The 25,305-nt window shown below is 35.0% G+C and overlaps 2 protein-coding genes across 3 annotated transcripts in view; both read left to right on the forward strand.

Moving 5' to 3' along the window:
- The first annotated feature begins 7,564 nt into the window (after positions 1-7,564).
- lins1 (lines homolog 1) lies at positions 7,565-12,571 on the forward strand. 2 transcript variants are annotated; one of them, XM_088921129.1, is made up of 7 exons: positions 7,565-7,613; positions 8,518-8,948; positions 9,214-9,303; positions 9,578-9,719; positions 9,842-10,426; positions 10,870-11,059; positions 11,458-12,571. In XM_088921129.1, exons 2-7 carry the CDS (start codon positions 8,571-8,573, stop codon positions 12,251-12,253), a joined length of 2,181 nt encoding a protein of 726 aa, XP_088777255.1. In that variant the 5' UTR covers positions 7,565-7,613; positions 8,518-8,570; the 3' UTR covers positions 12,254-12,571. The 2 variants fall into 2 exon arrangements, with proteins under 2 accessions (XP_088777255.1, XP_088777256.1); XM_088921130.1 differs by lacking the exon at positions 7,565-7,613 and having other exon boundaries at positions 8,508-8,948.
- Positions 12,572-13,353: 782 nt separating this feature from the next.
- Positions 13,354-25,305, forward strand: part of cers3a (ceramide synthase 3a) — a 28,270-nt gene continuing 16,318 nt past the window's right edge. Inside the window, exons 1-5 of the mRNA XM_088921469.1 lie at positions 13,354-13,523; positions 20,668-20,850; positions 21,276-21,393; positions 22,391-22,509; positions 23,083-23,140. Of these exons, the coding sequence (XP_088777595.1) occupies positions 20,678-20,850; positions 21,276-21,393; positions 22,391-22,509; positions 23,083-23,140 (468 nt within the window). The 5' untranslated portion in view covers positions 13,354-13,523; positions 20,668-20,677. The remainder of the gene's footprint in view (positions 13,524-20,667; positions 20,851-21,275; positions 21,394-22,390; positions 22,510-23,082; positions 23,141-25,305) is intronic.

Consider the following 25,305-nt stretch of genomic DNA (forward strand, 5'->3'; position numbering starts at 1 on the left):
TAATATGATAAGCTATGTAACGGTAGTAGTATATTGTAAACAGTTAAAATCTATATTTAAAACTTTTCTTAGTATACCGACTAGCACCAATGTCGGCGCTCTATAAGCACTTCAGGATCCAGGATCTCCATTGACTTTCTTTACCGATCCGCCGCTGTGTTTTGGCTGAATGTGTCGTACACATTCCTATTTTCACACTGGAATTCATTTAAACTAATATCAATAAAAAGACCAATTCGTTTTCGTTCCTTGCAACACTCCACGATGTATTGATTTTTTCCTTTAGGCAGATATACAGTAATCCGTCTTGCCATTATGAGGGGATATGCGATGTACTGCAGACCGGATTGCATTTGTATTTCTTTGTACACCTATTTGAGGGTACCAATAATGCATGCTAAATAATCAATAATAATTAAAATTCTCAATTTATGATTGTAATAATTCTGTTTAGGAAAATACTTGAAAATCAAACATTTTTCAGTTTCAGAAAACTTTACGATTTCTTAAATTTCTGTTTTGGGGTCAGGATCCGATAAAATGGAGAAATTGACATATTTGAAAATAAACATTTCAGAAAAATAAGTGACTTTGTTTCAGTTTGTCAACCTGCAAAGTTCGAAACAGACTTTTTCACCTTCTGTCGGGATCCCTGTCGAAGCTGTCCCATAGACTGGGTAAAACCCGGAACGACGGAACGCTAAAGAAAACTGAACAGGTTTTAGTATTTTAAATAATAACACTTCTCGTCTAATTTTATACTTTTTATACAGTGTTTGCTTAAAAAACTAAGTATTTGCAATCAAATACTTATATTTATATTATTTTACTTCAAGTTAATGTGTACTCAATAGCTCACCTACCCCAGGCGGGGGTGGGACACAAAATAAAAGTAGTCTAAAACTTTAAAGCATATATTAGTAGAAATACCCAGAAATAAAAAAAATATATTATTTACTTTTGTCTTTTATTCATCTTTTTATCTTAAATCTAAACTGCCTGAGTATACAGCAAGAATAGCCATTTTTACTTCACGGTCCAGTACTTATGATGTGTATTGTAATGTTTCGTGTGCCTCTTTAATTCCTTATCCGCGTTGAAAATGTAAATGATGAAGCAATAGAGACACTTCAGTATTTTTCATAAGCATCCTCTTCTAACTGCGTTTTCCATTTTGTATTTATAGCTCAGTTTTACCGGCTGCACTTGTTTACATTATACATCGTCTACCACATACTGTATACCCGCTGTTTGCCCAGTCACGAATCTTATCAAGATCTTTTTTAATTTAATTTTGTGTTTGATAATCCACCTATATTGGTATTATCTGTAAACTTGACATGTTAGTAGCTTTCATGTACTTTTGAATTTCAGCAAGTTTAGCAACGTTTGCAGTACACTATTTGATTATGTTAATCAGAATAACTGTGTAGGTATGCAAGAAGTCGCAGGGCCGTTTTTTTTTCGATTTGAAAAGAGGTTTACTCTGTTACAAAAAGGCATCTTAGGAGAACAGAGAACAGTGTAATACTATTGTCTCTTCCTTTCTGGTCAGTACTGTACATACAGTACTTTAAAACAACTTTCGGTTACCATAAATTAAATTCAAACATTATTATCCCCTTGGAGAAATGTATTAATGTATATCCACCAAAACAATACAACAACATCTCCAACAAAAAATCTCCTAAATGGGAATAATTTAAATTAACACTCCAAAATGTTCTTAGGCTTTTTTACAAACCTTTGTTTGTAGAAAGCATTTAGGCTTATGTGATGTCCCACAATAATTTTACTGTTATCGTCACTAATTTTCCCAGCCTGTTACAATTTATGGTGTTGATGTTACCACCAATAAAAGGCCATCTGAACTCTAATTTACAGTAAAGTAATGAAAAGGGGTGGACACTTGAGAGGCGATTCCTTTTCCTTGGAATTGAGTCCGATACAAAATTAGTATTTTAATCTAAGACACCTGTACCAGTCAGGAAAAAGTGAAACGATTCTTGGGCAAAGATCTTTAAAGATGGGGCAAAGGCCTCCGAACTCTTAATACCTACAGTGAACAGTATGCTGATTCCTTTCCCCCGTAATTGTGCTGCAGGACAAAAGCAATTCATTTTCATGACAAATGCATTTGAAATCGTAATAGAATCATAAAAATAGTCTGGGGAATTAATTGTAAAATGGTTAGGAAAGATTTAAGTTTTTTTTTTTGGTAGAACACAACTAAATCTGTGTTATTATGGAAACCTCTGTATCTTTGTAGTATTCTTAGAGGGAATTGTTGTTTTTTAAGGAAGAACCATATAGATGAATATGTAATAATAATATTAGAAGAAAAATACTAAAATCTGTTCAGTTACTGCCACGGCATTCCATTGTTCCTCCTTTCCAGATTTTAACCAACCCTCTTGATAGATTCTGAGTTCAGGTAAGAATGTTGTCATGAATCACATGTCCAATAGATCAAAATAAAAAAAGACAAATCTTCAGGCATCTGCCATGTTAGGAAATTGTACATTTGGTCTATGAGCAATAGATAAGTGGCATGTGTTTAACCTTTAAGAAAAATCTTTTTTTTTTATCCAGACACAAATTATGTTCCAGAGTTTACAATTTTTTGCTTTCTTAGTTATGTTTTTTTTTTTGTGGTGCAAAATGTGAAGATACAATCAATGTTACTATCAGATCACACAAATTTCTACAGATTTTGTTAAATGATAAATACACATGTGAACCCTGCTAATGTCTTAATGCTAAACCATTCTAGAAAGAGACATTGTAGCTGACGTTTTGTAGTGGTTATGCTTTAGCATTTAATAAAAAGACAATATATTCTATGCTATCTAGTACTATAGAGAACTAGGACCTCTCAGTTCTTTGTCTGGAAGTTCCAAAAGTACAGGGTTCTTTAATTTGGTGAACAACTGTAGCATCAATGACAGAGAAGAGACATATAATTTAAACTCACAAGATTTATTTTTAAAAGTAATAATTGTTTACAGAGAATTGATCAAATTCCAAAGAAACCTTACATGCATACAGTACATACCAGTATGCACTTACAGACATTTTTACTCACAGAAACATTTCAATATCACTTAAGTTGTAGATAATTCACCACATTTAAATAATTATGACAAAAAAAAACATTGCTGAAGCTAAAATACAAAGACCTAAAACGAAACAATCCAAATCTAAAATGGAAGACAGACTTTCATCTATATATTTTCTAACCGCCTCATCCAATTCAGGATCATGGGGGAACTGGCTAAACAGCCAACCTGCAGCTCCTTTAGCAAATCACCCGTAATGGCTACATGGACATACAGTTTTCATTGTATTCAGCATACTGCACTACTCGGACATAATATATTGCATACACCATGGACACATAGCAGCTTTATTCATATTGAGTTTTATTCAATTTCTATTACATTATTATTATTATGTAACCTTATTTCCGTAACCTTAATTTTGTGATTTTTGTGAGCTCACAGAAAAGACATTTCATTGCCAGCAACTACTGCTGCACGCTGTATTGTTGTGCATTTGATAAATAAACTTTGATTTGATTTTGATTTTGATTTGAAACTATTACCATTATCCTGTAGACATATTCATTCCTATTCCTAGATAGATATAGCTATATACAGTATATGTCTTCTGGATGGTCATTATATGGGTAGTAAATGAGAGACCAGATGTTCCAGGTATCCAGAATACACCATGAGGAAAAGATTGTGAGCTTTGGAGTATGCACTGAAAAAATACCACGTTGAAAAATTAATTAATTAATTTCTTAGTGCACACACTTTCTTATACATAGATCTAAGCAAAATAATTATTTTAATGACCTCTCTTGACTTTACACCACCTGAGTGGCCACTCTGCCTCTCCCCTGCTCCCGCCTCCTCCACTCTCCCGGCTTTTGTTTTCCTATGCTATATAATCTTTGCTGTCTGCCCTGTCTTTCTCTTACCTGAAGAAGGCTGCACAGCCGAAACGTTGTGTTTCCTTTCTTCTCTTTTCAGCATGGAATAAGCCTATTACTTGTTCCTTTGCAGCCTACGCATTCTGACGCATCTACCCACCTGAACTATTTAAATGATGGTTGATACACCCAATTACTAGCTTTGAGACTGCAAAGTAATGTTTTGCAGATATGTCTGCTTTTTGATTGGCACACCTTGTCCTCTTTTGCTTGATATGATACATACTGTATGGCTTTTTTACACAAAAGGTTTTTTAAGAAAGATATTAATGCCACCATTATGGGACTATTATGATCCAACACTTTGTGCAAGCTACCATCCTCTATAAGATCTATATCACAAAATTAGCTTATTGTGATTCACTGTCACTGGGGTATTTAACTTGATTAACTGTCACCCAATTCTCAGTTTTTACACTTCACATTATTCACTTAAACTCAACATTTCACGCTCACTCTTCACTTAGACAAGGATGCCTCTCTATAACAAACATCTGCATTACTTACACAGCAGCAACTCTTGGAGACCATGTCTGCTGATGTTAAGGCAAAGGGAGTGTGGTGTCTGGATTCCTTTCTCAGCTACCTTGGCAGATGATGCTCCACTCCTTCAGGTGCCAACACCTCCATGCATAAGCACTGGTCCAGCAAGACTACCCTTTACTACTACCCTTGACTAATCCGTTACTAGTTAGTAACTCTCATTCTCCTTTCTTCAAGTCCAAAGTGTAGAAAAAATACAGCCTGAATGGTTTAATACAGGACAGCATGGTGGCACGGTGGTTAGCATAGCTGCATTACAGTGCTTGAGCCCTAGGTTTGATTCCTGGGTAATTTTTGTGGAGTTTGTATGTTTCCTTGTGGTTTCCTCCAGGTGCTCCAGTTTCCTCCCACAGTCCAAAGACATACTGGTAGATTAATGGGCTTCTGGAAAGACTGGCCCTAAGTGTGAGTGTGTGCATTTCTGTATGTCTGCACTGTGATGGACTGGAGTCCCGTTTAGGGTGTATCCTGCCTCGTGCCTGTTGCTTGCCAGTATAGGTTCCAGCTCCCCCATGATCCTAAATTAGATGAGCACTTAGAAATTGGATGGGTGGATTCTAAAGTTATTCAGCAATCATTTCAAAACAGCAATGCTTAGATTACTTGCTATTCTTAGTTCCTCAATCTTTCTGTGTGTGGTACTCTGGAGCCTATGTAGCGGAGCTAGTTTGGGCACGGTGACGTCATCGCCCTCCCTGTGCATAGCAGGGACCTCAGCCGCCATGGCTGAGGGAGGTCCCCTTTAGCTCATTTGGCTGGTTCCCTGTTGCATTACGCCGGAGACCCGGGTTTGCGCGATGAACCGGCGGGGTGGAGTGGCAAGGGCACGAGCCCGCGTGGAACCGCGCGGTCACACCTACATACACACTAAAGGACACTTTACTGCAGCCAATTAACATAAGCTGCACGGACTACCCATACAGACAAGGGAGAGCGTGCAAAACGCGTACAAACATGGCAGGATATTACCCAGGTCATAGAGCTGTGTTCGTTTGTTACTGTGTTAGTGCAAACACATTTCCATGGTTGTAGTCTACCTTTCCAGGCTTGTCTCCTTTGTGTCACCATCACTTGCTTACACTTCAAACATAAAGTAAACAATTATGTATTAGATAAATACATGCAAATATAATTTATCCATAAGCTTGACAAACTTTGTGTAGAAAAGAAAATGTTACCATGCTTATGTACCAAAAACATTAAATAATAATAGTACTGTAAAATACTGTCTGGATTTCTTAAATAATTAAAGATACCACTACTAGAGAGTATGCTGTGCCTTTTTTTATTGGGATCCATTTTCTTTGACATTCAGGGTATTCTAAAATGTGCAAATGTACATCATTGCAGAATTTTTAACTATTAAATCTCTTTTCGGCATGGTGAATTATAGTTTTCTGTTAATGACAGAAACACATAAAATATAAAACTTACCATTTCTCCATATCTGATGCCATTCCAGGCCAGTAGTAATTGCTACAGTAGGTATTGGTTCTTTATCACCCCAGTGTTGATCAAATCAGAATGAGCTCCTGTTGCGTTAGTATCAGACAGACTAAAAAGATTCTTCTTGACCTGATGCCAGGTCAAAAAATTCTTATTTTAAGCTCACCTTCTGTAACAATAAAAATCAAACTAGAAACAAAATAAATCTTCCAGGGAAAAGGGAATGGTTCAGACCTAGATTGGATTACTCAGGGTTCAAGTGGATGTTTTTATTTTATTCAGGCATGCAGGGGAGAGTAGCTGTGGGAAAGTGCCATAGTCGCAGAGGGTTACAGTTTTACAAATGCATTACACTTTTTCTGACATCTTAACGGCAAGCAGAGTTTTATATTCTGCTCAGTAAACAGAATGCTTTGCTAAACAAAGATAGAAAAATAAAAAAAAATACAAAAACAACTTGTTTAGAAGAAAAGGACCTTGAGCAACTGATAATAGCTAAGCAACCCCTACTTGCAGACTCTTCTTATCAGTAAGAGGGAGTAGACTTCATAGCACAGCAAGTGAGACATAGTACACAATAGAAATCATATAAAATAAATATTTGATAATCCTCTGTATTTCTTCAGCAGGAGTCACCTCTCTTGAAATCGGCAGTGGATACCAAATTGAACAGCCAGACATTGCATTATTAGCAGATGCCTAATACCGTATCCCCTAGGTTTCTCACTGCAAGAATGAAATTACTGTTAGAGATGGGGAGCACGGCTGTCGGCTGTCTGAAATGTGTGAGATTGGTTTTTGTGCAAATTTACATATCTTGAAATATGCTGGGAAACCAAATGATACAGATACAATCGCTTAGGTGAAAAGATTATTAAGACACCTTATCTGTCTTTGTATCGATGCATAAATGCAAATAAGCATTTAATTGCACGTGTGCATATGACAAATAAACTGAACTGAAGGAAAAAAGTTGGAAAAGATTCTCCTTTGCTACAAGAACTCTCTTAGAGGAAGTGCTGTCGAATTACTGAGGACTTGTGCACATTTATAAGCACAGTTGTCAAGGGACGATTCAAGCACAACTGCAAAGCTCAAACAGAAACCGCTCTTTAATCACTCCACATTCATATCTGTACGAATATGCATAAACAACCTACAAATTCAAACCGCACTTCTACTAGTAATATATACATAATAGAAATAATTCGAACGTGTTAAAAGTAGTCGATTTAAAAAGAAATGTATGTAATATGAAACATCAGTTTTTACATTTTAAGCAGATTATATTTTCAGCAGCCACTCATCAGCGGAACTTCCTCTCCCATGATGCACCGGAAAAGAAAGTCGGGCATTGCATTTCTCTTCATGTGTCAGACACAACACAGATATTGTTGTGTAATGTAGTAATAAATGTAATGAAGAGTGGTAGATTCTATTTAAATGGAAATTAATTATTTGGGGCTTCATAAAATGCTTATTTCTGTTTTTTTTTATGAAGGTAGAGGCCATTAGTAAAATCTTACGTTTACTACAATACCCATAAAACACATACGAATGAGCAATGAAAATACAGCGCATGGCGATGACGACATAGAGGAAGCAACCAGAGCAGGTGTGATTAGAGGTAGAGTGGAGTGTTCGTATGTAAACAGATATTCTGACGGTTTTGGTACTGTCAGTTATTTGAAATTGTATATACTGTATAGGCATTTAATAAATATTTGCTAGTTCTTCAGAACGGAAGCTGTAAATCATGCACTCGAGGTTTTTTACAATGGCCTCTAGTTGTTACTGTATAATTCCAGCCACTTAATGTGTATTCATACTATTAAAACAATTTAATTCTCTAGTACAATACTTTAATATAGTTTAGCGACATGTGGTATAAGGGGTTAAACACATAAACAGATTTTTTTTGTCGGGTCTGAAGGACGTATTTTATGTTTCCACATATTTACTGCATCCTAGTATAGTGTGAAAAATTTGCCAAAACCGTACGTATTTAGGAGGGGAAAAACTGGCATGCTATGGATAATACAGGGGTAAAAATCCGAATGGCCTTTGAAGTTAGAATGTTAAAATATTGAATTAAGATTCTGTGCTGAAATTGTTGTCTGAATCTATTAATAGTGATTAGTATAGATTAGTGAACGTATCTAAAATAATTAAAATGTAATACAAAATTGACTCTAGATCACGTTTTTATTTACATATTTTTTATGAGTGCAAGATATTAAACATACACAATAGATGGGGAGACAACTCGGAAATTTGCCTCCAGCACTGAAACAGTTCTCATGCTTGAAACTAGATGCTTAACATCTGCATGAGGAAAGTATTGAACTATTACAAACATTTTTGGGAGATGAAGAAGAGTGTTTTCCTGTACAGTATGTGTTTCATTTATTAATGTTCTGTTAAATGTACTACTGTATGTATTGTGTACATCTTTTTATCTTGGTGCAAATCAGAATTTCCACCTGGGACAATGAAGTAAGAAGTTCTCTTGTCATTGAAATGTCTTTCAGCATAAGATCAGTAGTTCACCTTGGGAAAACGCATTGGAGAAGAGACAAAAAAAATGGAAATGGATAACAGTTTTTTAGTTTTACAAGACGTATACAGAAGATTGCTAGCAGGAGTGACCTTGGACAAGGGGGACTTTGATGTAGCATCTGTCATTTACAAAGGCATTTCTGACCACTGGCCTGAAGCCTCAGTTAATTCTCTTTCAATCCAGCACAGCAGCAGAAGTGCACAGCACATGTCATATGCTTGTCCAGTCACCTCAATGAATGAAAACAATCACTGTGAAAAACAAATGGAAATGATGTGCTTCGTGCTGAGTTTAATAGAGATAATGAGCTCCAAAGTGCAGTCTTGTATCAGCCGAGAACATGGCAGTCTTTATGATATCTTGAGAATATTACTGGAAGAAAAGAACCTCATGTCAAAACTTGTGAGTCTCTTTTATAACTGGTATACAGTATTTAATTGTATCTATGAATGTGTTCATTTTTGTACTAATGCAAGTATTGAAAATACAATATTGTAATATCATGTTTTAACTTCTGAATAACACTAGTAAAAAAGATTAAGTATGCCACATTTTGCTACACAATCATAGTTTATCTATTATTATGGAAGTTAAAAAAGCAAGAATAAAAGAATAAACCTTCACTTAATGAAAATGTTTTATGATGTCATTTGGGTTGTCATTTTAGGTTTCTTTATTTGGGATCCAGGACAAGTTATTATCACACCTAGCTGTGAAATGTGCTTCATCGCTTGTGCTTTTTCAGATTGGCTCAACTGTGAGTATTATAATGTCCAGAAGGTATCTTAGAAAAGTCAAATAGGCTTATTTCATTCTGTATTAAAAAAAAAAAAACATTTGGCGCATTTTGTTTGAATATAGGGTTCTGTTAAGTAGTATTTGCAGACTGTACATGTCATATATGGTAATTACCTAGCTCCCTAGAAGCAATATGTATTAGCTATTTATTGAATGTGTAGTTTTGGCTTTGTATGGGCTTTCAGTGTTTTAGTAACTGACAGTGTGATACAAGCCATTCTCTTCTTTTGTAGAATTCGTTTGATCTTCACTGGCATCAGATGTGCTTACAGACACTACAGAAACGTTGCCCTAGCAATGAGATGAATGGATGTTTGTGGTCTCTTACATTTGTAATAAAGGGTCTTTTGAGAGGAGTATTTCAGCAAAAAATGGGTATGGATGTTTTTAGTAGTATGATATCAATAGAACTTTGATCAATTTCATGATGTTACACATACTGTACATTTATGAATTATAAATTATTAATGCTAATGTTATTACCTTTTTATTTCCAGAAATGTTGGAGAAACTTTTGACTTTATTAGACCCAGTGTTGCCTGCCTTGCATTCAACCATGTTTTCTTTCGCTGACTTCAGTCAAGAGCTCTCAACTTCCTCAAAATATGAATTTGGTTTTGAAACAAGTCTGGCCTCCTTCATTGACTTAATTGAAGTTCTTATTGCTGCAAGAACCAAGCTTAAGACATCGGCTTCAAGTCAAAGACTTTTATTCATTCAGACATCATTGGCCTTGCAGCTAGTTGGTTCCCCTGTTCACTGTTCAGTGAAAAAGAAAATGCTTCTCCTTTTGAAAAGATGTCTGCTCCAGAAGGCTGGTGAAGATTTTTCTATCGGACAAGTAAAGGGTTCTTTAATGAGAGATGATATTTTGGACAGTGATATGTTAATGCTGGCAACTGCTGTTTTACAGTCACCTTTTTCAGGTTGGCTTCAGAGTGTCTCTGTGAGCTCTAATCCCAGTTATTTTGGAGGAACTAGTATCGTAGGTGAAAATGTTTTGGGAGGTGCAGATTGTGTGATGCTCAGGGCAGCAATCTTGACATTGATCAAGTCACTGGAATATATAGTCCTGCATGCAGGTGAGACAAGTGTTTTTCAAACTGTAAACCTTCATACCATATAGAAGTTGCATTTCAAACTTTTAAACTGAGTTTCAGATTCATCTTCAAAATACTAGAAGGAACTTTCTAAAAACTAGAAAGTCATGCACTTGTTATGCAACAGAGGGCAGCCATAAGGTAATCAGATTCAGGCAGAACTGTGACAGGAAATTTTTGTTTTAATGTAGAATTTGAACATTTTTAACTTGGAGTGTAATACATAATCCCTCTTGTTAGGGTGGAAAGGCTTTTTACTATGAATGTCAAACAGATTTAGTCAGTAATGTTTACATTTAAGATCTACTTGAGAATTACAGAAATGTAAAAAAAAATAGCAAAATTGAAACACCAGTTCCATTTGTAACACCCTTTAAATTTAATCTGGATTTAAAAAATTCTCTGTAAATTCTGTGTTTCTCTAGGCTCTGTACCTGGTTTCGAAATTCAGGGATATCTGCCCTCATTGATGCTTTTCCTGAAGAAGCATCTAAACGCTACAGAACAGAAGCTCTGTCACCCCTGCTCTTGGGTTTCTGTGGTGTTTCTGGATCAGGATGATGACATGATGGAGGCAGCAAAAGCCATGCTTACCTTGTATTTGCATTTCAGAAGGTAAGTTTAATGCAGCACTAAAGGTTTTTCTCATCTCATTTTCTACCCACTTACTCCTGGTGAGGGTCACTGTAGTAACAGGTTGAGCAGGATCAGACCTGACTTCCCTTTTGCCAGCAACAGTTTCCAGCTCCTCCTGGTCATGGGTCTGCCCCAGGGTCTTTTTCCAGTAGGCTGTGCCAGGGAACAGCCTCACCAGGTGCTCAAACGACCTCAACTGGCTTCTTTTGATTCAGTAACAGGCGTGAGCAGAACAGATCTGTACTAATAATTTTATGTAATATAATTTCATATTCTAATTTTAAGAATATATTTTCACCCTTTGTGAGCTAAGACCATTTACTAATATTTTGGCATTTAATAGGAGATCTTTCATTTGTCTTTATGTTTGCTTACAGAGTGAGCAACACTGAAGTTTGTGATGCAGAACTTTTTGTTCAGTTGACCCATGAATATGGCTGTAACCCCCACTGCCATTTCTTATTCTTTCTGAACAGTGTAGCATTTGACCACACTGTGCTCCTGGACTTCTTAATTTCCACTGAAACTTGTTTTTTGGAGTACTTTGTTGGGTATTTAAAAATTCTCCGGGAAAACTGGCAAGATTTCTGCTACATTTGTCAGCACTTTGAAAATTATTCCACACAACATGCTGTTAATAAATGTACCTGTGGAGAACATTCTGCAGCTTCCTTATATTCTGGAAGTATTGAACCTGTTCGGAAGATGATGTCCTCAGTGGATCCTGCTTTGAGCTCAGAAAAAAATGATGCAAAGTGGAATGATTCTAAATGCTCAGTCAGTGGGATTATCAAGTCTTCATTTGGTCCCTTGGTTGATTATGCAAGCTCAGAAGAGTCTGAACCAGAAGAACTGAACATTTCACACTCCTCAACCGGCAAAGAAACAAACTTTGAAGAGTTTAAAAGTACTAGCATTAAAGGAAAGAAACTGAGCTCATCAAATCTTACAAAGGATCCAAGAACTTATTTAAGTTCATCCCTAGGCAGTCAGGAGAAACTGCAGAAGGAGCATCAGGCCCTTGCTACAATATTCAAGAAAACTGTTGTGTCTCTCATAAGGCTTAGGAAAGTGATTTCCAGGTTGGAAAGAAGACATCTATTTCCTTACAAGCCCAACTTTCTTCTTAAACTCCTAATGCATATTGAAGCAAATAGTGGATGTAGTGAATGAAGGACATGTTCAGAAAGCATTTACCACAATGCCATGTTTACACTGTTTTCATTTTTCTTAAGTGTACAACATAACTCACCTTGAATGTTCATTATTTTGTCATAGATCAACATTACTAATTTAGGAGTCCATATCAGAGGTTTAAATATTTCACTTTGTATTTTGTAACATCAATCTTTATATTAGTATGGCAGAAGTGTCTTCATTAATGTTTGTGCTTTGTATGCTTTTGCTAAATTTATACAATATTTGTGTGACACATCAAGTAAGGTGCTTGTATATTTATGATAAAAAGGCACAGACAAAATTTGTATTGACCGTTGATTGCAGTTGTTAATAAATAAGAGAAGATCCATAAGCACATATATATAGTATATATTCTAATATAATAATTTGTTTTGGGGGTGAAAAAAACTACAATGAAAGACACCCCTTCCCCCTTATTAGTCCATTAAACTGAGGGTTTACTGTATCACTAATTCTATAAGCATATAAAAAAAATGAAAAAAACTGTAGAAAAGGCAAAAACAACATAATGGTAATTTTATAACATCAGGCATAAGTTATTCTGAATCTTAATGGTTAGAATTCAAGAGGTCTTAAAAAACACGAAAAAGTTTTGGAGATTAAATACTATAAACAATAAAAAAGTGATTTATTGTTCAGGGAAGATGTTCCATTTATTATATTCAGTGTCCGCTTTGAGCAATGACTTAATTTCAAGAAAACCTTTCCTCCTCCTAAATAAGAAGGTACCTGATTGTGCCATTATTACTAAACCCAACAGACAGTTTGACAGTTAGAATACATTTTAAGAGGGTTTCATTGTTATTTCAGTTAAGACAACTGAACTTTTAGCTTTGGGTTGAGTTTTTACCATTATTCTCTGTCCTTCACATTACTTTTTATTATCTTAATTGCTATGAAAATTTGTTATCTAGAAATGTTTTTTTTTTTTACTTTATCATAAAGCACAGAAATTTAAGTCACAGTGGTTTAATCTGGGCATGTTCTCCTGAAGGTGAGGCAGAGCCATTAAGCAGTATTAGCTAGCTGTGACGTCACACAGCTGGTAACCTAAAAAACGTGAATTGCAACTTAGCTGGGTGTGACTGTAAAGAATCTCAAACAAAGAGTGGCCGGGTGTGTGCAACTGTCAAGCTTTCCTGGTTTCTCATTATCAGACTCTGACCTGACACTTTAAAACCTACTCTCAGCCTGACTTGCTTCTTTTCTGCCTTGTTCTTTAACAGGATTTGACTTTTAAAAGGTAAGTAAACTTTATGCTGTCTCTTGCTTGTGTTCCAACTAGGTAATAGTATCGGTAATAGGTATGACTGATGTTTATATCATCTGAAGTAAGGCTAGGAACATTTTATGACTTATTCAGAGATCCTTGTGTTTAACCAACTATTAATTCTTTAAGGTTCATCCAGTTTGAGATGTTGCTTGGTTTTGAGATTGATAGACATACTGTAGTATGTGTTTTTTACTTTATTGTGGTGCAAAATATTCATTTCATTGAGAGAATACAGTTGTTTAGTACTTCCTGATTGTTTCAGGTAAAAGTGGTATCCTTTTCTCTTAAAAGGAAATTAATTTGTTTTATATGGGGAGGTAATTTTTATGTTGGTATTTATAAATTATTATGAGTGGGCAGTAACTTCTGCTTTAGAGCCATGTCTGAGAAGCTTTTGTGAGTCATTCCTTCCAAGATAAAACAGGTGCTTTGGCCAATATATACTCTGCAGGACTACATTCCTATTGCGAAACATTATAGGCTGTTTTAAACAGTGTCTGCTTTCAGAGATCAAACATTAAAATAAAATACTAATTAAATTGTTGGCCCCATACTGTATGTTGACAGTCCTTCCAACATTGTACAATTCCTACTGTATGTGATTAAATAAGTGCCGATTTGATTTTAGCAGTACTGTATACTGTAGCTATTGGTAAAACTTTTCAAGCGATTGAACATGCTTCTTTATAAAGCACAGATCCCCATAGATAGTTAAATACTGTATAATATATACAGTGCAAAGTAAACAGTCATGCACGTTTGTAATGCAAAATGTTATAAGCTGAAAATCAAGATGTTTTCTTTATCAGATTTACAGTAAGTGTATTTTCTATGGTGATGGTTTACCATTATGTCTTCTCTTAAATCTCAGAGAATGCTAATTTATTCATTCACAATGAATTATAAAATTGCAAATTTATATTTTACTATTGCCATTAGTTTTGCTTCTTAGTTCATTTCTCTTCACGTTCTCTGAATTTATATAATGCTTGCACAAGATGATGGAAATTTAAGACTATGACTACATTCTACTATTTCTATGGAAGGGAGTAGGAAAATGATTTAGCAGAATTATTCTATACTCCCATGTATACAGTTTTTACAGTATATACAGTATAACATATTGCATCAAGTGCTTTATCTTACAGACTGTACAGTGTTGAAATGGGAAATTGTTTCTAAAATCTTAAGAAAGATCCATCAAATCCTTAAAATAACTATAGTCACACAAGCTAAACTGCAATCAGTCTAAAATTTCAGAATTATGATCTGAGTAGGAGACTCATAATGGAGCTCTGTTTCATAGTGATTTCTGTCACAGATTTATAATAAGGGAATACAAAGAGCAGCCAAGTTTTTAAAATAAAAAATACACTTGTATGTAATTTATTCTTTATTGTGTAGTTGTGTCTGAAGTGTTTTTTTAATGCTTTAGAGTTAGGACAAAGATGACCCCTTATTTTATGCATTTTTCTAGTTGTTTATTTTTAAATAATTATATGTTTAAAAATAAATATAAAATATCTTCTAAGCACAGTCTGTGCGTAGAAGTGTGTGTTTCTGCAGTTTCGCAATTCAATTGATTTTCAAGTTATACCTGTCTTGGAAGAATCCTTGTAGTTCCTCATTTTTATGTATATGGTGAGGTGATCTCATCTTCCGCACGTCTTTCTGGCTGTCTTTCTGCAACATCCATTTTGTTCTGCCAAGATTTTTGCATTACATTTGAACTGCAGGACTTTCCTGAGAACAAAAGAACGGTTATAAATAAGGAATACTGATTAGTATGATGTAGTACTGATGTAGTTGTTTTGTTTTTTCATTAGTTTATTCAAGGGTAAATTCCTGCATGCTAGGTGGCTTATTCCAGATTCTCACAACCCTTGGTATAAAGTAGGGCCACCTGTTTTCAATTTTAAATGCTCTTCCATGTACAGTAGATTCCAATGTAGGTGTTCAAAGACATTTGAAATAATTGCCTTTTTTTATCATGATTATAATTTTAACTACATTTACCTGTGAAAACCATCATTAATTGACATGTTCTATAGTTAGTAGGCACTGTTGATTTCCTGAGATGGTTGTCTTTAAATCGGGAATAATATAGATATGTGTATATTGCTATGTGTATAAATTCTACAGCAAACTCAAGAAAGAAACAATGACAATCTAATCACAAAATTACACGTTAATCTAGACATACTGTACATACAGTATATGATTTTTTAATACAGTACAGTGCAGAGGTTCCTGACTTGGTCCTTTAGTAATTCCTCATTCATCAAGATGATCTCTGAATGAAATCAGGTCAGTATTAACACCATCCCTACCAAAATATTCATCTTCTCTTTCCTATCCTTACAAGGTTAACAGGAAACCATACCTCACCTTTCAGCCATGAAATACATGAAACAAAGCTCCCTTTCAAAAGTTATCCACTCTAGTGTTCAGCAGCTTGCAAGGAATGTTGTAATTCAGTAAGCAAATAGCTGCCATGTCACATTTTAATAAATTAATTGAAATGTAGGATGCACTGTGAAAACGACTCAACTTTTATTTTAAAGGGGGGTCAGATTATGCAAACCCAGAGTGGTTACAAATGAGAGGGGGATATCAGACCATATTGCCTTTTTCATAGTATGTAATTGATCCAAGGATCTTAAAAGAAGCCAGGGTATCGCCTTCAACAGCATGGCAGAGTAGCTTGTTCAACACTACATCTCTCTTTAGGTACATTATAGCCCCCTGTTCTCAGTTCTAAATACATTTTTCTGTAGTATACTCTGATATCCTTTGGTTCTTGTTTTACTGTTCATTCTGAAGAATTGCTGTGGGTTGATTTTGACAATGGCTCTAAGGATTTTGAATACTTACATGAAGTCCTCTTGCAGTCTTCTTTGTTCAAGATGAAGATGAAGGTTTAGTACTTTTCACCTGTCAGTATAAGACACTCCTTTAAGCCCTGGGATAAAACTGGTTGCTGTTCTCTGGAATAATTCTAGAGCACCAATATATTTTCTATAAACTAGTGACTAAAATTGCAACAACATTTTAACATACAGTATAAAAAAACATTGTTTACCATTTTAATTCTTGCCTCTACTGTCTCAGTGATTCCCATTCTGAATAGTATGTTTTTCCTTCCTGTATGTGACATTTTTTTACATTAAACATAATCTGCCAGGTGTTTGCCAAGTCTTGTTTATTATCTAAATCTTTTTCAATTTTATTTTTCTTTTCTATCATATTAGTTTATCCTAAATTGGTATCATTTGAAAACACCCCTACCTTTATATAATACATCTATTTAGTTCGGTCATTTTAACCTGCAAATAACTGTATATAACATGTTAATGTTTTTTATAAACCCAATGTTTAGTTTCTTACAACTGCCTATTATAAAAGGTTTGCAATGTCAATTTCTCCTGCTTCCACATCTAGAATCTAGAATTGGCTTTGTAGTAGGGTTAAAGCATAGGAACAAGTAAAAGTTTATTCCTTTATTCCTTTGTTTATTGTTAAGTCTGCTGAGTTTATTAATGACCAAAGTTTGCATAATAGTAACTATTCCTTAGGTTAAGGCTACTCTGATGAGGGTTATTTCTAATTTGGATCTGCTCATAATGGAAACATTTAAAAAAAAGATTTAATCAGAATGTACAAGCACTAAACCTTTATATGAAAATTTAGGCAGGGAAGAATGAGACATACTATAAATGAGACATATTTATTGATGTAAAACAGATTTCTAACTAATTTCTTACTAAGCAGTTGGAAGACAATAACCTTTATTACTTTGTTAAGTAATTTAACATTTGAATTAGTGAATTATTTTTTAAAATCAGTTTGAGGGCATTACATGTATGGTTTTCTAATGCATAATGCAAGAGGTTTCATGGAGGTTATCCCTAACCCTGGGCTATGAACTGCTACTTCAGTGAAGCAGGACCAGTTCCAAGGACTGTTCTGTGACTCCTGTTGTCAAAGGTTTTACAAAACTATTTTTGCTTGTAAAATAGAAAACTCTAACACCACATTCTAACACTGCATTCTGTTTTCATAGGCACAAACCTCATTCTTGTTTGATTAGTTTTCTGATTCTGTTGTCAGGTTCAGCTTTGCAAATATGATTTGTTTAGATAAGGAACTGTGATTTATACCTTCATCAAGACTTGTTATTCACTATTACAAGTAAATATTGTTTCTGTTTGTATGGAAGTTGTGTTAGGGTTTCATTATCTATGAATCATAATTAAAGACTTTTAAAACCCTTGTCTTTATATGTAAATGTTACAGATTTTCCTTTTATTTTCTCAAAATCTCTCAAAAATTGCTCTCATTTAAATTTTATGTTGTTGTGGAGAATGAAAACTGGATTATTAAATTGATACTCAAAACAAAAAGATGTTACATTTGTTTTATTTTTTAGAAATAGTCATCCTTATGTCAAGGTTTATTGCAGTGTTCATATTAGAAAATTGAAAACAAAAATGTAAGGTGTTCTGCTTTCCACCTTAATTAAGGTGACATTAGCAGTTTGTCATCGAGATTGCAGGAGCAAGTGAAGTATGGTATGCACAAGCTATGAATAATCTGAAACCTATAGCTGCCTGTTTTCTTCAAACTACAATGCAAGCTTGTTGAATGACATTTACACACTTTTAAATGATATTAAAAATAAAAGATAAAAAGATCATCTCTTCTTTATGGGTAATTTGAACATGCCCTTTCATATGATAGATTCAGTCTATGCAGGCTGTTTGACACACCTGGGTGTTAGTGTGTCATAACGGGATGTTTGAGATAGGCGGGCCCAGGAAAATGGGCACAAACCTAGCCGTAAGGTACAAATCAGTGCTCTTTATTGACAGTGCAGGGGACACAAACCAAGAAACAAACTCCTAAGCTCCTAACTCTTAAGCTCCTTTTAGAGCTACTATCTTCTTCAGTGCTCACCAAATAGGCCATGCAGCTCTGATGCTTACCAACTTCAAAACCAACCCAAAGTGTCTCTGAGACTCCACAAAAACTCAACTGGCAGGTTCCACAATTCCATTGACTCACAGTCAGTAGCCTCCTTTTCCCTTCACTCCAGTGAAAGCTGAACACAGAGGACCTGTCCTCTGTGCCCCCAAATGACCAGAAACCAACAGTTGTTTTTAATTGTCACCTGACCATATGTCTTCCAGCAACTTGTCAGTTGACTGAGGGCAACAGCTTATTCCCCACAGCGTTTTGGGAAACATAGTTCAGACACTTTTGCCTGAACCTACTGCCCTATTACAGTTGACATAGCATTACCTTCAAACATTAACCATGCTTATGTGTTCATGTGCCTGACCCTGTATGCAGTTATTATTTAGTGTTTGTTGTCTGTACATTCAAACACAAGGTTAATGTTCTTTTGTTCTAAATTGCACATCTGAACATTTCATTTTGAACATTTACTGTAGCTTATCCCCAGTATGTCAGAAAGTCATTTGGTCAAAACAGAGTTGCAGCTGTGCAATTCACTCTGCACAGCCCTGCATATAATACAAGCCTCCAATAGTTCACAAACAAATATGCTTATGTGTGCACTGTTTGTTTTACCTATCTTTTTTTGGTGTTAACACTGTACAGTACCTTGGTGAATGCATGTCAGTAGTACTGTATGTAAAAGTCCCCCTTTCCTTATAACCACACTTATGTACGTTACCTAGGGCAAGACGTGCATACTGAGAATACAATTTAACATCCATGTAAAGTCACATTTTGATGGTTGTTTTAATTGTTTCTGTTGTTTTGCACATACAGTAGCAGTATTCTTAAAATTCAATCCCTGTTTTGCTAAGCTTCATGCTTGGTCTTTACTTCTTTTCAGTTAAAAAGGGCAACTTGGAATGCACTTGAAAGGTGGCTACCTCATGAAGGTCTCAATTTACTATAACTATTACAATTAGAGAGTAGTATCTCACTCTTGTAGCCCAATCTCCTCAGATCTAAAAAAGTTAAGCAAGACTAGGCTTAGTTATTGGGAAACATCTAAGAAAAAACAGCTGTAAGTGGTGTCATTAGATAAGTAGCCTGCCACACCATGGGGACCAGGGACACAGTTCCATAGGTGTGCAATCTTTAGATGAGATCTTAAACTAAGGTCTTGATTGCTTGATCATTAAAGATCCCATGGGACTTTTTCAAAAGTAGGAGTGTTAACCCTGGTGTTATAACTAAATTCTATTCTAGATTTATATAATCTAATTGTTTTAATTTAAATTCAAAATTAATCCCATGAATTAAATTAATTTTCAGTTCTCCACCTTTGTGAGTGCTTTACTCACATTGCATATGTTGATCCCCCAATATGTGAAGTGTTTTAGATTTTTTGCGATGAAATGTGGTATGCACATGCGAATTCTTCATTAATGTTAAAAAATGCTAAGCCTGAAAAAATGGAAAAATAATAAATTAAAATGCACTGTCAAAAACAATGAAGAACAATTTTAAACAATTGTATTAAGCAGTGTTGTTTTTCTAACTTATATTTTATTTCAGAACAACAGAAATTATTATTTCAACAAAACTTGAAATTATTTTTTCTTACTTTATTTTCACTGTTGCTTAGTGTTTTGCTTTCTCTTTTTTACACAATTGGCCAAACTGTTATTGAAAACTATATGTAGTAGTCAACTACAACTGTATAACTATTATTAACTACATTAATTGTATAACTACAATCACTAAAATGCAATATTCTACACTGAAAAAGCAGAAAAAAACAAACAGAATAAAAGAGAGGTGATTCATTTGACCCATCTTATTTGTTTGGTAATATAAGAGTTAAGAGAATCTAAAATATGTAGCTTAATAGGAATACAGAGACCAAATTTAATCCCTTCTGTGTAAATTTAACATTCCGGTTAATGGGAGGCTTATTTAACATCAAGGAGAAAAACGTTTAGGCACTTTACTAAACAGCCCCTTGCATTTGATTTAATAAAGATATTTACAGTGTTTCTTTTACTGAGCCCTTTTTCTTCCTTTTCCATGGCTTGACATATATATTCCTGTTTGACTATATCATCACACTTGATTACAAGTAGTCATGTGGGTGTCATCATTTGCTTTTTCGCAGTGCTAATAGGATGTTCCAGACCATACATGAGTGGTTTTGGTGGCACCGCATTTGGCTTCCAGTTAATCTGACGTGGGCTGATCTTGAAGACAAAGATGGATGTGTCTATGCCAAACCATCACATCTATACATCACAATACTATATGCAGTAGCTTTCCTTATCATTCGACATGTCTTTGAAAGGTAAGATATGGAATGGGAAGCATTTTGAACGGCTGTTATAACATTACTAGGTTAAATTAGGCCAAGTGCAGAATAGCCATTGATTTAGATTTAGAAATTTTGGACAACACTACACTGTGGAGTTTATACAATTTAGTTTGTTACAAGAGCAGGTGTTTTGTTCTATCCTTTTGCAATGACTAGTCTACAGTATGTTATACTTTTTCACTATACTGTAACTGTGATTGTCTGAAGAATGATTGATAGAGAAAAAATAATTGAAAGCTGACTATCATTACACTTTAAGCATTGCCTTTACTTGCAGTGTGATAAAAAACCTGTATGTATTACAATGCCAGCTTTTATTGTAGTAGCCCTGTTACCACACATTTTGATGCAGCATCAATGTCTTGGGATTTCTCTCATTTCTGTTTTATTTCTTGCAGGCTTATAGCTACACCAGTAGCAAAATGCTTCGGAATCAAAGATACAGTCAGACTGAAGGCTGTTCACAACCCTGTCCTAGAGAAGTATTTCTGCTCTCACTCCAAGAACCCAACACAAGTAGGTTTCTGAGAAATGTAGGGTTCCACACCAAATTACTGATAGTTATCATGATGAAACCCTCCTTTTATTGTATTATACTGCAATATTGCACTGTATTGATTAAGTTGATTTACTGAAGCTTTTGACAAGGTCAAACACAAAGAAAAGAAAAATATTTTACCCTATTGAAACAGAAAACTATTAGCCTAGTTTATGATGGATTAATCCTTCAAAAATAAGAACTAAGTTATAAGCAGTAACTTGACTGCTGGAAAAATGTGTAACTGTTATCCTGAAATGTACTGTACTGTGTTTTATTTTGGAATGTGATATGACATGTTTTGGAAAAAAATATTGCGCAGTGTTTGACCAGGTCAAGTATTATAAATAAGACTGTGTTTTCAACTAAAATAATGGTCTTAGCGGGTGGATTCAATGCCTTTCTAAACAGCGCATCATTGATGGCTGAAAACACATGTAAGCCTAATGCATGAGGGAATATATTCAATATTCATAAAATTTTCAAAGTAGTCTTTTTAATTATGGTATCCATGCCGATATTCTAATAAATCAGTCTGAGTCATGGTTTTTTTAATTCTATGATGTTCACAAACACAAAAGTTGAGTTCATATGGATGTTCTCTATGGTGGACTGGGTATGGTATTATGGCCTTAATCCCTTTGATCAGATTCTTATGTCTTATTTTAGCATCACATTACATGGATTTTATTATACCAATGTTCTTTTCAGTCTATGCAGTTTCCTCATAGAAATCTAATTCAATTTCTTAATGTTGCAATGTTTCAACAGGATAATTTCATGCTGAAATGTAACATCAGTACATACACAATAAGATCATTAGCAAAGTCTGGGGAAAAATACAGGAGAGCAGGAAACTCAGCTCTTTTTTAAATACCTCTATTTTGAAATAACTGAATATAATATTTTCATACAAAGTTCATGATTAGTTTTGGCCCTTATCTGACATATAAAGTATATATATATTTCATACAGTCAGAAATTAATGGCCTTTCAAAAAAATGCAACTGGTCTGAGAGACAAGTGGAAAGATGGTTTCGGAGGAGACGCAACCAAGAAAGACCAGGAATATTGAAGAAGTTTAGGGAGGCCAGGTAAGAAAACTGTCCTAAACATTACAGTTAACTTACTGTAGACATGTGACAACGCTGTGAAGAGGAATCTTGAAGGGAATGTACAGCATGCATTCTAGACAGAGAAATTGTGGGTACATTCAAACTGAAATTGCATAGGTAGCCTCATTAACATAAAAACTCCTTCTTGAACATCGATATTTAAAATAAACATCATGTCACGCCCTCTGCAGCCAGAGGGCGCTCCTTCTCTGTCCTGTCTCTCATATCCGGTTCTCTGCTGTCCTTCCGATGTTTCTCTCTCTGGGGCTATGTATTTCCGGGTCTTTCACTCTGCCTTGGCTCAGCATTGAAGTTCGGATGTCCTGAAACCCGCCTAGCACCAGGTCGCCCCACGTCCGCTACCTGAGGGCATAGGTTTCTATATGGCATTCCCTGAACAGCTGAGCCCAGGCTAACCCCCGTTTCGCCGCTACGCATAGGGTCTTTTTGCTCTCCTGTCATTCCACGGTTCATCCTCTCCAACATCCGTGACACATCAGTGCTATATTGTTATTTCAAAACTTGTAATACATATTTTCTCTGTCACTGCAGTTGGAGATTCACTTTTTATTTGTCAGCATTCATTGGAGGCTTAGTGGCACTTTATGATGTAAGTACTACAACAAAATGTTCTCTGTTAAGGTTTGTCTTTCAGAAAACAAAAAGAATCTTGTTTTTATAAATTCACATTACAGATAACCAATAGATAGAACAAGCCCAGGAGCTGCAGCAAGGATGACAATGGTATAGTGAAGAAAGCAAAATGAACGAAAGCTAAACAGTTAGTATTGGAAAAACGGAGTGTTTGTTTACCTATATTTTAGACAAGTAATGTGGAAAACAACATTGATAAATGTCAATCAAATTAAAACAAGAAATGTTCTGAACTAAACATTTGGTATATGTGTCTTTTTAATTATTAGTAGCTTATTGATCCTCGGATTTCAGCTAGCCATGTCTTGAAAGAAGCTAGAGGAACAACTTTGACGGCTTGACTGTGCGGCTTGTCCCAGACTCCCACAAGCCTTTGTGTAAAGAACTGGCTCCTGCTTTCAATGCTAAATGCACTTCCTAATCCTTTCTACTTGTGTTTTCAGATTTGTGTTTCACTGTGCAGTTCGAAGAAGTCCATTATGTTAATTTTGCAAATACTTTTAAGTAGTTCAAATAAGTGTATCAGGTCCCTTTGTTGTCTTCTCCAAGACTAAAAATATTTGTTTCCTTTAGCCTGGGAATGTACTTGGTCACTCTTCTCAGAACTAATTCCAAAAAAAGCCTGTATCTTTTTTGTAAAGTGGTGACCAAAACTGCAGATACAGTGACTTGCAAAACCATAAAAACTGCTGTTCCTAAGCAGTCCCCAAGCAACATGAGAGAGCTTGATAGAGCCTGGTAGAGTCTTGCAGGTATAATTACTGCCTAAGGTGCTTCTACCAAATATTGAGTTAATGAGTGTGAACGTTTATGCAATCAACATATTTCTTCAGCTTTTTCTGACCTTACTGTGAAATAATAAATTATTATGTTTAAAGAATGTGTATTCATATTTTTGTAATTTCCCAAAATGGGATACCATAGGATAAGTTTGGATATTTTTGCAAGGCATCTGTAATGTTCTAAATGAGACTTTGGTACATTGTACCATTTTAAATTTCACCTTAATTGATTTAAGTTTTACACTTTTAAATATACATCCTATAATTGTTTGCCTTTTTACTACATTGCTTCATAGTTTTTGTAAGTAGACAGGTAAAATCTGTAATTTGATTTTTCTGCCTCCTTGTAGCACTTGATTATCTTTATGTATTGTCTTTTGCCATGTGCTTGCTCAGTCTTAAATTTAACTACTTTCTCATCAAAAGCTGAATGTAAAGATGGATTTAATAGGTTTTTGTTTATATCAGAGTAAAAGCAACAGGCAGAAGTGGTACTGTGATTATGTTAACTCTGTTCGGTCAGAGGAGAAATTTAATTCAAAATATATTTTTAATAGCCCCACTGCAGAGATATTAGTCAATATTTATTTCAACAGCTTATTTAATCTTATTTTAACATTGTCTTTTTTATAATGAGCTTTATCTAATCGTTTATGATCTTGCCAATTTACAGCATTTGTCCTAGAAATTACAAAGAAATTTGCTTAATCTCAATAGATAAATCTTTAAGAAATCTATATGAATCTATAAAAATCTTTAGATTTAAAAAAATTCACATAGAGTTCCTGAAATATTATAGCACTGTTGGTCTTAATATTCAATGTACAATAAGGCCATGCAAAGAGGTTTGAAGGATTTTCATTTTGAATAGCAACATGTTTAATCTGACATTTATTTCTAAATTCTGTATGTACAGTAACTTTCAATTTCAAAATCCCTGACCTTTGACCATTTATATTTGGATTATTGTCCTTGAAATGGATTTGCTTTTAGCCCTCAAAGAAGTCTTTACGTGCTTTTGAAGGAACCTGTGTTTTCTTACCTGAAACATGCACACCTGCAAGTGCAATGCCATCACAGGTACTTCTCTGATGGGCTAAATGAGTGAAATAGGCACTTTAGGCCTGAGAATAATAGGATCTGTGGAAATAATTGCTAAAGGTTTTTCCAATGAGCTCTGCTTCTTATTTATTTTGTACCTGTTGCACCTTGGAACTGCTTATGTCAGGAACAGGTTTTATGCTCACTGCCCTTGGTACACTGTAGTCAACACAGCAGTGAACAGAAGGTGCAGAATATGTCCCCTCTGAATTGAAAAGACTGAAGGGCTGCGCTTTAG

The sequence above is a fragment of the Atractosteus spatula genome, chromosome 7 (assembly GCF_055471065.1).
Source record: "Atractosteus spatula isolate fAtrSpa1 chromosome 7, fAtrSpa1.hap1, whole genome shotgun sequence".
NCBI classification, from domain to species: Eukaryota; Metazoa; Chordata; class Actinopteri; order Semionotiformes; family Lepisosteidae; genus Atractosteus; species Atractosteus spatula.

Excerpts from the sequence above, each read along its gene's own strand:
- lins1 (XM_088921129.1), top strand. The coding sequence starts at position 8,571 with ATGGAAATGGATAACAGTTTTTTAGTTTTACAAGACGTATACAGAAGA. Across the intron at positions 9,720-9,841 it reads AGTATTTCAGCAAAAAATGG|AAATGTTGGAGAAACTTTTG; the intron begins GTATGGATGTTT and ends TTTTATTTCCAG. Across the intron at positions 11,060-11,457 it reads TTGTATTTGCATTTCAGAAG|AGTGAGCAACACTGAAGTTT; the intron begins GTAAGTTTAATG and ends GTTTGCTTACAG.